Source organism: Coloeus monedula, assembly GCF_965178545.1.
Source record: "Coloeus monedula genome assembly, chromosome: 2".
NCBI classification, from domain to species: Eukaryota; Metazoa; Chordata; class Aves; order Passeriformes; family Corvidae; genus Coloeus; species Coloeus monedula.
In genome coordinates, this window is record NC_138782.1 from 96,106,154 (window position 1) to 96,120,095 (window position 13,942).

General features: G+C 43.3%; 1 protein-coding gene across 1 annotated transcript in view; it reads left to right on the forward strand.

Annotated features, from left to right (window-relative positions):
* The window catches only part of LOC309570142 (uncharacterized protein), a 33,226-nt gene that overhangs the window by 14,331 nt on the left and 4,953 nt on the right, over nt 1–13,942 (forward strand). Inside the window, exons 9-11 of the mRNA XM_082276770.1 lie at nt 6,901–7,063; nt 12,073–12,179; nt 12,866–12,917. Coding sequence (XP_082132896.1) covers nt 6,901–7,063; nt 12,073–12,179; nt 12,866–12,917 — 322 coding nt within the window. The remainder of the gene's footprint in view (nt 1–6,900; nt 7,064–12,072; nt 12,180–12,865; nt 12,918–13,942) is intronic.

The following is a 13,942-nucleotide window of genomic DNA, read 5'->3' on the forward strand; positions in this document are numbered from 1 at the left end:
TGTACATGTTGCCAGGGGGACAAATTACTGGGTGCTTAAGAAAAACAAAGGACCTGGACACAGAGGGAGGGGTGCATCTCTTTCACCTGGGTTTGTGGGCAGTCAGTTCCCGGTGTTTGGACAGAGAGAGAGAGGCTGCTTCTTCGGCTGCCTTCCTTCTACCGGCGAAACCCCTGGATCCCAAGCCTGCCTTCCCTGCCCCGCTGGGAGCTGGGCTGCAGCCGCCCTGCCCCTGCCATTGCCTCGAGCCTTCGCTACTCTGTAGCCCCGCACGCCCTGCGTGCCCAGACCTCCGGGGGGTTCCCACCGCGGCTCCTGAGTTTGGATATATCTCGTTTGCCACCCAGGATTTTTGCTCGTCCCTGCCATTCCAGTCTGCCGTTCCAGCCTGCTGTTCCCGAGGGTCCGGCCGGACACCGGGATCGGCTGCCCAGGGGTTTGTGAAGCCTTTGTTCCATCCCTTCCCGGGATCCCAGGCCGCCAGTGCCGCGTGCTCCCCGAGCTCGCTCCGGAGCGCCCCCTGCAGCCGCGGGGGAACCATCGCACCTGCCCTGCTCACCGGGAGCCGCCAGCGCCCCTGCCGGCTGCGAGCGGAACTGCACCCGAGGGGAAAGGGCCCGACAGCCGAGAAGGCTGGCACTGGGTTTGGGATTGTTTGCTGATACTGCCATGGTTATTGTTGTTTGTTTGACTGGTTATACACATGTAGATATATAATAGCAAAGAACTGTTATTCCTGTTCCTCATATCTTTGCCTGAAAGCCCCTTAATTTCAAAATTATAATAATTTGGAGGGAAGGGGGTTGCAATTTTTTTTTCTTTTCCATCCCAAGGGAGACTCCTGCCTTCCTTGGCAGACACCTGTCTTTCAAACCAAGACTGGGTTGCACAGAGACAGCTTTGAAATAAGCAGTGTAACTCTCATACTTTTCAGAGTATTTTGTTGTTCTGCATTCTCCCGAAATATGCTCACAAAACAAAACAGAGGTCTAACAGAAGTGTGTATGTTTTAATTAAACAAGCACACTATTCTTCTAGTACCATGGTGCTTTTTTGCTAATAGTAGCAATTGCTAAAATGAAGATGGTGTAGGGCTGAGGCTAGAGAACGTGTATCTCCAGGATTTGGGGGTCATTTTTACCCTACAAGACAGACAGAGTAAGACTTCACTAGTTGGATAGTGTCCTGGCTCTCCTTGAAGCAACAGGGATGTCTCTTCGAAACAGACAACTGAACTGTAGAGGTTTGGGCCCCAAAGATTGTTGTGTCTTTTCTGCTCATTCCAATACAGAAGATTAGGAATCTCCACATTCAGCAGTGAAACATATCCCCATTAACACTTTTCTAACATGAGTGTACGTATGGTATTTTATTACTACAACTTTATTACCTTGTGTATAGAGACCTTACACAGTTTCAGCATGGTTCTCAAGCACACCAAAGTCATCTTTCAGTATTCGTGATATGGTAAGGACAGTTCAGGTCTCTGTGTACATACATGCAGTTTAACCTGTCACCATGCAGGCTGATGAAAAGAGGCTTATGTATGTGTAAGGGAGCTCTTGCCTTTGTGAACTGGGCGCTGAGGTCTATAGTGCTACTAACTAGCTGGGCAGGATGAGCCAGATTCCTATTCCATTATCAAACTTGCATTGAGAACTTCCCCTTGAGAACAAGGGAACAAAAGCATATGAAGGTTTGTCTCTGACCCAATGGACTTATCTTTCCCCTCACTTTTTATGTATCTTGTACCATATTTACAGTTTCTTCTGATATTTTTCATTTTTCGTTTTTATGGAAATGTAACAACTGTTGTATATGTGCAACTTACAGAACTGACTAAGGATGCAGAAATAAACCTGAAATGAAGGTTTAGATTGTTAATAACTTCATCAACTCTTTTCTGGAGCAAAACTCAGAAAAGTCATTAGTTTTTTAATTCCTGTAAACATTTTTCTTCCTGAATCAAGCTGGTTACAATCTTTCATACCTGTCAAACTTCTGTGGACAGAAGTCCAGCAACTGATGGAAGCTGTCCTGATGGTAGACAAGAAAGTGCCCTCCATTCTCTCCACGTTTCCTTTTCTGTGGGAAATTAAATTGAATAGTTATACACACATGTACGTTTCAAGTTTTGAGGAAGACAAAATGCCTGGCCGTTTCTTGCACTCTTACAGAATGCAGATGTAATCAAGAGAGAATTGGGAAATAGAGTCAACAGAGTAAAATACAAAGAATAGAAGACAAAAAAGCAGAGATGAGAAATGCATGTGAGAAGTGAATTACAGCTCCATTAGTTACAAAAATTACTAGATAAATTATTTTTATGCATGTGATTTCAGTAAGAGAGACAGAAAAGGGCTTTCATCTCCCCTATCTTATAATACAAGCAATGAAAAGCAACATTTTCACAGTAAGACAGTGGATCTCATTGTTAGAGGATGTCATTGAGGCCAGGAATTTAATTGGATGAAAGTAGTATGAAGGATATGATGAATGTGGTGAAATCTTGAAAGATTGAACATTTTGGAGCAAAGCAGCTCTCTTGTGCAAAAAGATTAAACTTTGAAAGGCAGATTATCCCAGTATTGATCACTGTATGGTTTTATACCTTGCCTCGTAGGTTTGTACCATCTGACTTGCATCTGCTTTTCTCTGAAGTTGTGCCATCTGCTCTTAGGAAATTGCCTCCTCCCTCATGATCAGCCTTGAGCCACCATCTCATGAAGCTGATTTCACAGGCTTTTGTTGGTTTGATTAAAGCTTTCCCCACCCCTATTCTTAGTAGTAGAAAATAAAAAGACTCTTTAAACCTAAGTTTAGATTATTACTAGTTTTAGTTGTAATAATGCACATAAAGTGAGAGTCCTAGAAAGACTCCAAGAACATAAGAGATACCAAACAGAGGAAACATACACTCATACAAGTTTCTATGAAAATATGAAGTAATTATAATACATGAGCTATTTAAGTTAAATATTTTTCAATGAAATTTGTACTGCTAAAGGTATGTTTCATTTGCCTTTGAAACCTTGATTTTGCCTACCACATGCCTTGATAAATCAGCCCTTTGACCATGTTGAGATCATTAGATCAATAAAGGCTTAACAATCCAAACAACAATGTAGTCTCCATTTAAACTCTCCTCACAGCACTACAGCAGGTCTAAACCAGAATTAGGGTTATTGTTTTCAGACTTTCCTGTGCCAGTGGTCCAGCTGAGAGCCAAGGAGCTCAGAGAAATATGTGTGAGTGTGACTAGAGACTTGGTTAACCTTGCTTTGGGCATTCAGTAAAGCTTCCTGCACAGAACCAGAGCAGTCACTGAAGGTTTGCAGCAAGCCTAGGCTTAAGTCATGCATGACTTGTACCTACTCATGTGGACTCTAATTTATCACAGTGGTGTTGCGCTTCAGTTTAGGAGTGCAATAAGCAGCGTGGGGAGAATCCTCCTACCCTTTTGTGTTTAATTCTTTGGTGGCAGTTTGTCATGTACCCTGTGCCCACCTCTGAGAGGATGCTGCAATCAGGCATCATCCCCCAAGCCAACTGCTTAGTGTTTTGTGAGGATTGCAGGTAGATACATTTTGAGAAGACTTTGAACTTGCCTCATCTACAGCACAAGGAAGTGTGTCCACAGAGCACAGTGGAAAGGTGATATGCCAGGACATGGTATACTCACTAGTTAAAATCTGCCTTTGCCCAACCCCAGATCACTTCAATGGCACCTGGGCCCCATGCCTGCTGCCTGAATACTCGTGGGTGTGGCTTAACAAATAATGTGTAAAAGAAACTTATTTTCTTTTCTGCTCTAGAGGTTTACAGAACACCTATTCAAGTTATAGATAGCAGCAACCTCATTGATATGATTACCTTCAGATTCCAAAGGAGCTTTGTAATTACGTTATGAAAGGCTGTGCTGGAAGCAAAATAAAAAGAGAACAAGGGGGAAAGTCTTCGAACAGGAATGTGTAGAAGGGGAACAGCAGTCGAATCTGGATGTGGCTATATTCAGCAAATCCAAAAAGCATCAGAATGCTTTGCTTGACCACTCAGTCATCCCTGAGCCTTAAATTAGGGACCTCTCCCTCCCATTCTTCTTTGCCACCAAGCCTACTGCTGTCCTTGGTGGCATCTGAGACTGCAGAGACGACAAAGAGACTTCAGTTACACGCATGCCCTTCAGTGTTCTCTGTTCCTGAACCAACTCTTGCACTCAGGTGCATGCTGATATCAAAGACCTCAAAAGCCGGAACAGATTAATCTTGATTCAATACTGCCATCATGGGTAGGTATAAACAAATGCTCCTTTCTTACTCAGCCATCTGTGTATGTGCCGCATTCCTACTGTAGCCACATCTGCATTACTGGTTTAGGCTCGTGGGGATCATCATGCCCATGCTTGGTACGGCATGCATTTACACATTGTTCAGACCTTCCAAAATAGGGTATGTATGCTGCTAGCTGGGAACTGTTCTGGGCCTCTGCTGGACTTCTGACCCATGTTTAGGAATTTTCTGTACGGTAGCCTGGTAGTAACTAGGTTTGACATAGAAAAAATACAGAAACATGCATTTAATGTTACGCTTCACTCAGTACATTATGAACTTAAGAGAGAGTTAGAATTAGGCAAAGTGCAAAGAAGCACCATACAGTTGGGTTTTGCTGACAGCATCAATCTCTGTAGCACATAAATTACAAATTTGCAGGAAGCCTCTAGGGGAAGTGCATCCTCTAGAAGACACTGCCAGCAATTTCCAGGCAGAAAAACAAAACTCCAACTGCGAGGAAAAAGCTACCTGGAGACTTTTGTCCTCAGATTCCCCATAGTGAGGTGCTATGTTAGTACAGTCATAGCTTTAGACAGACAAATACAATTTTGATAGCAGTGTGGGTTCTGTGAACAGATCTTCAGATTAGTTGTACTAATGTTTGCTGCAGGGATGTAAAGCAATGCCCAACATCACATGGGTCTGTGCCAGAGTAGAGAACCTTATATTAGCACCCAAATCCTGTTTTCCATTTGCTATGCCGTCTTTGTGTCTGTTCACATCCACTTTCAGTTTTGGGATTTTTAGCTGAAATACAGATAAAAAAGCTGACACAGTGTATTGGGTTGACCCTGAGTTGATGGACAGTCTTTAAGACCAATTACGCTTCTCACAATTTACATATTTAAACCGCACAGAAAGGCGGGACTTCCCGTTTTTGGGTCGGAGCTCGCCTGCTGGAAGGTGGGGGGGGGGGGGGCTCCGAGCCTCCCGGCCCCGCCGGGCCGGGCCGGGGCCACTGCCCCTTTCCCCCTTTCCCAACACTGCGGCACGGACCCTGGGTGGCTGGGGGGGACTGCCTCAGAGCCGCAGGCAGCTAAAACCAGCCATGGACTGCTCACAGCTAAACCCATCCAGCGCGGCTTCTGGGGACCAGCGGGTCCCTCTCCTCTCCATGCGGAGCTGGCGGAGTCAACGGGAGCCGGCAGAGCCTCCTGTCTGCAGCCAGCACACTTCGTGCTGAACTGAAGAAGACACCACGCAGCCAGCAGCACAAAGGGAGCGAGGCTTTCCCCACCGTAAAGGCCGAACAAGAACACCCTTCAACATGGCGGCGTCAGAGTCAGAGAGAAAGAGAAGTGAGTCCCGTGGGACGGAGCTGGAAATGGCGACGGGAGAAAAGAGGGCGGTGCCGCGATTCTGGCGCGCAGCTTAAAAGAAACCTTCTTGCATGCCGTGGTAAGAAACTGTAATACCACAAACTGTTTGTCTCTTTAATCCATTTGAAGAACATGGGGGGATGGAGTATCTTCGTGTGCCTGTGAAGATTGTGAAGAATGCCGATGCCAGGCTATATAGAAGTAGTAAGAGGCTGCTAGAGACTTGTGGTGAAGAAAAAGCTTTTGTGTGCAGGTCAAAAGAACTTATCCTTAAAAAGATGAATAACCCCATGTGATGGCCCATGTTTTGTAGTGTGAAGGAACTGTGAGATTTTTCATGGGAGAGATGTTCTACACACAGCAGATTGTTTCCGGGCGGGTCTGCTGTTGGTGGGAACCACGTGCAACTGAAGGAAAAACCCTTTTTTCCCTTAAGCATAAGAGAGAGACTTTTCAAGAACTGGAACACTGACTAACATCCCATGTTCTGTTATCCCTTGTGTGAGCTAGGTAAAAGGAGAGAAGTGCTGGAGGGGGGGGGGATTTGCTTTAATTTTGTTTTGTTATTGTCTCTTTACTTTTAATTCTATTAGTAATAAAACTCTTTCATTGTACTGCAACTGTTTAAGGTTTGTGCCTGCTTTGCTTTTCTCCTAATTCTTATCTCACAGAAGGAAAATAAGTAAGTAATGAATATTTTGAACCAAAACCACTACATTTAATTGGTGTTTCCGCCCGGTTTTGAACTCAACCCACTACACACAGTTACTTCTCATGGGTAAGAAAATCATAGTTTATTTTATCTCTGAGTATTAGCCATGTACATTCAATTTAATAAATTAACACTACTGCCTTGAGACATAGGGTGAGTTGTGACATAAACGGTCATCTATTTTTTATATCAAGTAGGCTTGATACTGTATTTCAAAGTAATTGAGCCCTGTTATCCCATACTCTGGGTAACTTTTCCATCCTATACAGCAGCAAAAATAAAAACCTGCTAAATAATTAAATAAGCCTAGAAACTTAAGTGTTTTTTCTGTAAATGATTACTATTACCTTAAATATGACCCAGAAAAAAATCTATAATTTTCTCAGTGTTTTTAAATGTCTTGCTGTTGTATTTGGGTAAAATGCCCCCAAAATTCCAAGAGAAGAGTTTGAATAGATGGCTACCATAGAAACTATGAGGTTACCATCATGATTTAGTCAAAGCAGCAAACAAAGACTGTCTCTGCCTTGGGTGTCAGTTTTCAGAGCCATACGTCTTTAAGCTGGATAGTGTCCGTTTAAGAGCATTGGGATTTTTTTTTTCTCTAATTGGGCACAGCTGGAAACTCCCCCAAACTGCAGAGTTTAAACAGCCCTGGGGAACCTGCCTGTGCTGGGTGGAGTCTGAGTTAAAGTCAGAAGGTAAGTACGAACTTACAAATTCCCTTTTCTTAAAGCATTTGCTCGACTTTTTAAAAGTGAAACTACTTCTAAGTTTTTTAGGGCATCTGCTGGTGCAATGTAAATTCTTTTTTCTCTTTAGTCTGTCTGTGTGCCAGGTAGCCTAAAAATGGCTCAATAGTTATTCACCAGCTGGAAGCTGCAGGAAAGAAAATGCCAGAAAAAGATGTGTTTTAACCAGGAAATTAATTCTGCAGTGCAGTCCAGAGCTGACCGGGACAGCCATGGAACAGCCGAGGGGACAAAGTGCAAGCCTCTAGCACTGTGTTGGTTTCTTCTAGGTTGAAGCAGGAAAGCTGGCCCGTGGGATATGCTGGACTCTGATCGCAGCTCCAGGGCCAAAGAGCACTTCATGCTGAGTGCTGCTGTTTCTGGAAGATGATGATCTCTTAAACTGTTCTTGCATCTCTCAGATGCATGCTCAGAGAAATTCCAGACAGGTGTGTTACTAAGGCTCACACGGAAATAGGATAGAAATACGGACTTTAGACAAAAACAATTTAAAAAAAAGTATATAGTCAAATTTTGTATTGAGGTCTTTGCTAGATACCAGGGTAGTGTATGCGAGATGTGATTACTTATTTGGCTTCAGCATAAATTCATGACATGAATCAGTTCTTCAGCAGTGTCTGGGTTAGTGCAGTAGTCCCCAAATGCCCTGAGTAGTGAGGTATTTTGGCTATGGGAATCAAGTATTACTTAAGTAAAATTAGAAGGTTTTCCATGTCTGCTCTCCACATTCCCTGGACGTTTGGCTGTTTGTACCTTTTGCAAGAGTCAATTTTCTTCAGCAGGAGCAGTCAGACAGCTTTTCAGGAGCAAGCAACACCAGGTCAGATCATTGGACTGCTTGTAAGTCCAGTGGTTTGTACTGCTGTTGTGCAATATATATTAGACCATTTCCTATCTCTTTTTTGTCCTTCTGCGGTATGGTCTGGCTGACGAATGATAGCACGTTTCTCTGGCAGTTGTACAGCTTTAACAGTTCAGTAATGCATGGAGCATTCGATATTTTACTTCCACTAGAAGTCATAAATCCACACAGCTTCCATAACTGCCCAGTGGCAGGGCATACACCAAATGCGTATTAAGAATCAGCATAAATATTTACAGTCTCTTCTTGGAACAGCCAATAGGCCTTTGTTAATGCAATTAATTCAGCTGCTTCTGTGCTCAGCTTTGGACTGAGTGGTGAAGCTTCCACTACTTCGTACACAGTAGTCATTCAATAACCTGTATTCCAGTTGCTGCTCAGATAATATGACCACCCACAAATAACAATTCCAGACTGAGATTTAGAAACAGTGCATCTGTTAAATCTGCTTGAGCCTTTTAGGCTTCATAGATGGTTTCTACACAGCTGTGATGTCGTTCCTTCCCTAGGTGAAAGGAATAATGCAATGGGATTCAGCATTAGTTACTATCCCAGAGGCTATTCCTTGCCCTTCTTGTGCAAACAAGGTAAAAGGTTTACCACAGTCTGGCAGTCCCAGGGCAGGTGCAGCTAGCTTCAAAATCTTGAATATCTACCTTGTGTGTTGCCCAGTGAATGGGTTCTTCATCATCTTAGGTTATCAGTATTGGGTTTTTCTATTCCTTGAAAGAGCTGTCTGGGGGTGGCAGAATCCTACAGCTCCTGAAAAGTATTTGTTTTGAGTAGCTGGTCTTGGAAGATTTTAAATTATTTTAATATGATTTTCAGATAATCGCTACTCCTCTTGCTGAAGAATGTAACACAGATATATTCTGATATACTTCTCTTACACAAATTGTAACTTATATAGAAAGGTCCAATGATGATTTTTAATTAAAGCAAACAGTAAGGAATGGGTGACAGCTATACAAGATTACTTGGCTATTAATAAAGTATCAACATATTCTATCAGAAATGGATCAACTTTTTTAAACAGTACATTCTGAAAGTCTTTTATTAAAACTAGAAAAATAGTGGAGGTCTGAGCAAAATCCTTAGGCCTTGGCTCTGTAGGATGTATCTTTCCCCAAATATACGCAAAAAGGTGTTGAGAATCTGGATGAATACGTGTGCTTTCTTAAGGTAGAAGTTGCCCAGTTTCGAATAAGTTGAAGGTTGTAGCTTCTGATCTTTAGGAAATCTCAGGTGTCAGTACTCACAGGGGAATGAGTAACTAAAATGAGCCCACTGGACAAGACTCAGGTCCAGACCCACTAACTGAAAGTAGCTGCCTGTATGTGAGCTACAGGTGTCAGGTCCTTGTATAGTCAGTGGAGATGCATTCAGTAGATCTAAAGATTGAGGCGACTTTTAACCAAAACCCAAGAAGTTGGGGGTTTTTTTTGGTTTTGGTTGGTTGGTTGGTTTGGTTTTGTTGGTTTTTTTGGTTTTTTCTGTGTTGGAAGCTTAAGATAACTAAAATCCACTCAGAGCTGATAGTGTTATTTTTAATTTAAAAAAATGATCTTAAAACAAGTTTTAATTCTATGTTTGTCATTCCTCTTCTTGCATAATTTAATGCCACATAGAATCTCTTGTTCGTGTAAAATAATAAAATGATACCTGAGGCTTCTTACTCCTTCTACTCTTCTTCTGCAAACGAAAGATAATGTTTCCAAGAGGATTAAGTTTCATATACTTGATATTTCAGTCATTGACTTTTTTACTTAAAGGAAAAGTCTTACTGTAAGTTTCTGTGCATTACAAGTTGGGGCAATGTGTGTTGAAATGATACCGATGCAATGTAGCTGAAAAGTGTGATAATGAAAGAAGCACTAGCTAATTGTTGTGAACTAAGTTGAAAAGCTGCCCTGCAGTGAAAGCTAGTCACACAAGGTGCAGAAACTAATAAAACACTGTCCTTTAAGCCAAACATTGTAATTAGGAACAACTACTCACACTTTAAAACTGAACATACTTTTTTCCTTAATGTGTACTTGGATTATATTTACTAAATTACCCAAGATATCCCTATATATTCTAGTAGCATGACTCAGTTCTTACTGGAATTGCTCAAGAGAGAACCCTCGACCTTGTTTTTTCAAGTCAAATTTTGGCAAAATATGTTCCAAATGTACTTTACTTTAAGTACACCTACAAAGCACTGTGACTTGAAGAAAACATATCACTAGAGTGTACTGAGCCTGATTCAAATAAGAAATATCAAGTGGATGCTAGGTGTGACAGATGTCATGTTGCAGCTTTGGCTTTTAACTGGGAAAACTGGAGTCATCTGGAAATTTTTTTAAGTGAGGCACTCTGAGCCACTAGGAAATCTATTTTAAAGGGTTTTTTTCCTTCTGATCATTAGTGTATGATACAAACGTCTTTATGAAGGGGAATGCTAGTCATATTCTTTTAGTAATTAGGGCATAAGCACAGAGGAATTAAGACCTGGATGCAGAAATTCTGCTCGTGTGTGAGCACTGCCAGTCCAGCTGGTTGTCCCTACATATGAAACAGCTCGGTACAAACGCGCTGTCTCTGCCACGCGCTCTGGGAGAGGCACAGTTACAGCAAAGCATCGACAGCCTCGATGAGCCTGCCAGTCCCCGGGACATGCAGGGCCCCTGTGCCCCAGGGGCTACTTCTGAGTGCACCTGAAGCCAGTTGTTGGGGTTTTAAGAGGTCTAGTTTTTTTTCCTGTTAAAGGAATTTTCCCCCAAACTGTTACTAAGATACAAATCGCTGGGTGCTTAAGAGAAAACAAAAGACCTGGCTGCTCCTTTTGTTTCACCTGGGTGTGTGGGCAGTTCGGTCTCTGCGTTAGGAGAGAGAGGAGCTGCTGGTTCTTTTCCGCTGCTTTTCCTTCTGCTGGAAACAACACCGGGATCCCAAAGCCGCCTTCCCTGCCCCGCTGGAGGCCGGGCTGTGGCCGCCCTGCGCCGCTGCTGCTTCGAGCCTTCGCTGCGTTGTAGCCGTGCTCGCCCTGCCTGCCCGACCTCCGCGGGGTTCCCCGTTTGGATACATCGTATCTGCCACCCGGGATTTGTACTCGTCCCGGCCGTTCCAGCCCGCTGTTTCAGCCTGCTGTTCCCGAGGGTCCGGCCAGGGGTTTGTGAAGCCTTTGTCCCATCCCTCCCGGGATCCCAGGGCCGGCTGCGAGCGGAACTGCACCCGAGGGGAAAGGGCCCGACAGCCGAGAAGGCTGGGACTGGGTTTGTGTTTGCTGTTACTGCCATAGTTATTGTTGTTCGTTTGACTGGTTATATATATAATAGTAAAGAACTGTTATTCCTATTTCCCACATCTTTGCCTAAAAGCCCTTGATTTCAAAATTATAATAACTTGGAGGGAAAGGGGTTACATCTGCCATTCCAAAGGAGGCTTCTGCCTTCCTTAGCAGACACCTGTCTTTCAAACCTAGACACCAATGCAGCTAGGTTCCACATCTGGCTTCAAGGGACACCTCAAGGCTGCCATAAGCATCAAGGAAATGGGCTGCAGCCATGCAGGATGGCTAAAGAAGCTCATTCTGTTTCATGGAATAAAGGGAATAGCAACAATTCATTTACCCCTATTTGAGGAAAGAAATGGACTGCATGTGAAGCTGCAAAATGCACATACGGCAAACAAAGCAAGACGAATTTCAGCTTACTGGTAAAACGTGTTTTCCTTCTTTTAATCTTTTCAATGATGGTGACAATAAGGCTAAGTGAGTAGCTTCCCTGAGATGTGGTGGCATTTTCAGTGGTTTTGTATAATTGTCTTCATGGGCAGCAGTGTTCCCCCTGTAGCTAGGGACTCATACCATTTGTTTAAACATGTCTGTATTTGCTTTCAATCATAAGAAACCCTCCCTGTCAGCACTGGGTACGGCTTTACAGATTCACACATCTTTCCTTCCTAGCACTGGCTGTCTCTCATTTTACGTTTTGAACCAAATGAAGTTTAAACTTGATCAGGCATAGTGAGAATAAACGGTGCTGTCTCCCCTCAAAATAATGGTGCTTACACCAGTTTTATGAGAGACTGTTTTCTGCTTAATATCTTTCAGGGAACCAGGAGCTCAGGAACATGTCGGGGAAGCCCAGGCTTACCTACTTGAATGGAAGGGGCCGGATGGAGCCCATACGATGGCTGTTGGCAGCAGCCGGTGTAGAGGTTGGGTGACGTTTTCAGTAGAGTGTTACAGACTGGTGTTTGCAACTTTCCTCAGTGAGGGACAATTTAACATGCGTGTGGAGGATAAAAGCTGCATGAGAATGGCTAAATTCATATGTCCAATAGCACTGCATGTTTGTAGCTACGTTGTTCGGTGGTTGATATGTGGGATGCAAAACTCATTGGTATTCAGAGTTTATTAGCAGTAGTGTCAATCTCCTGATGTAATTAACCCTAACGGGACAAAATGGGGATTTATTTAAAGGACCTTTATTACTTGTAAGTTTTGTAGCTGTGCTAAACCTCCTTAACTCAGTCTTATTAAGTGTGCAGTTACGATGTTTGTAAACTGGGGTGGGGTTAGAAATATTGATGTGCCTTTTTTCCTTTGGCACTGGCCCCAACCTGTCTTGTGTCTGTAGATGCCTGCACTCTGTTTCTGCTTGGTCTTGGTTTATTTCTGTATTAGTGCACTGATGCAGAAGTGGCCAGGCCCTCCTGTTCCCCATCAGCTGTCAGGGAGTGTTGGATCCTCAGGACATCTGTACCCAAACAGTGTGATTGAAGATCTGGCCCATTACCTTTTGCTTGACTCAGTAGTTCTGTGCATGGTTATGTGCTATCACTTAATAGAAGAAAGTTAACAGAAGAATAGCAGTGTGACACTATTCTCACTCCTTTTTCAGTTTGAAGAGGTGTATTTGGAAACAAAAGAGCAGTATGACAAGTTAATCAAAGGTAAGAATCCTGACACCTGAGGTGTAGTCCTTCAAAATATTTGTCCAGCCTAGCTAAATTTGTGTTCAAAAATAGTTTACTTAAACGAGGGGAAACTTCTAGGTGCACACCTTGAATAGTGCAATACTAGTTTTGAATAACCTGTTATTTCCAGTGCCAAATAACTGCTATAAACTAAAAGCCAGAGCATCTGTGATTGTGTTTATTGTAGTACATTAAGCATGCAAACACTTCTATTTAATACAACTTACTCAACTGTGCTGTTGAATTGTTAGCATGGTACCTGGCACAGTTTTCGTCCAGGGCAAATAGAACTCCCTGAGCCTGAGATATGAAGCTTCCCCTAGTTAAAAAGCATGGAGCCAGCAGGGAGACCTGTGGAAAGCCTGACATAGTCCAAGCAGCATGCCACAAAGGCTTCATGCCAACCTTGGGCGAGCAAGACCAGTTCTTCCCACACACCAGTGCAGACCTGTAGCCACTGCCCTTGATATCTGGTCAGAAGAAATCCATCAGTGAACCCCTCTACAGACACCCTGGAAGGAGAAGACCTTCCTGCCAGGGTGGGGAAGGAGTTGTGACTGTGAGGAGCAGTAGAGAGTGCACATGCCTCACAGTTTACCTGCTGCCCAAGACACGTGAGAGAAACCTCAGAGCAGGCTGAGCGTGCCAAGCTATACAAGGAGACTTGGAAGAGGGCTTGTATGTATTCTGGCTGAGCTCAGAAAGGAAAAGCTGTGTCTAAAGAAATTCTGTCAGGGAAAGCTAAAGTGAACAAAAATAAAATAGAAGTGGTATTAACTAGATCAGAATTAAATTTGCAGGTCCAGTTGGCTGGGACTCTTACAGTGTGGGAGGACAGTGCAGTGTATACAAACCAATTATAGCTCTAAATCTAAGAGCACAGGTAGTGAAAGACCAAGTCTGTAAATCCTTCACAAGAATAGGTTATCTAGAAAGAGTGATACTGTAACCAGGATTGTATCTGAGCTTATTGATATCCACAGAGAATTAAATTACGGTGA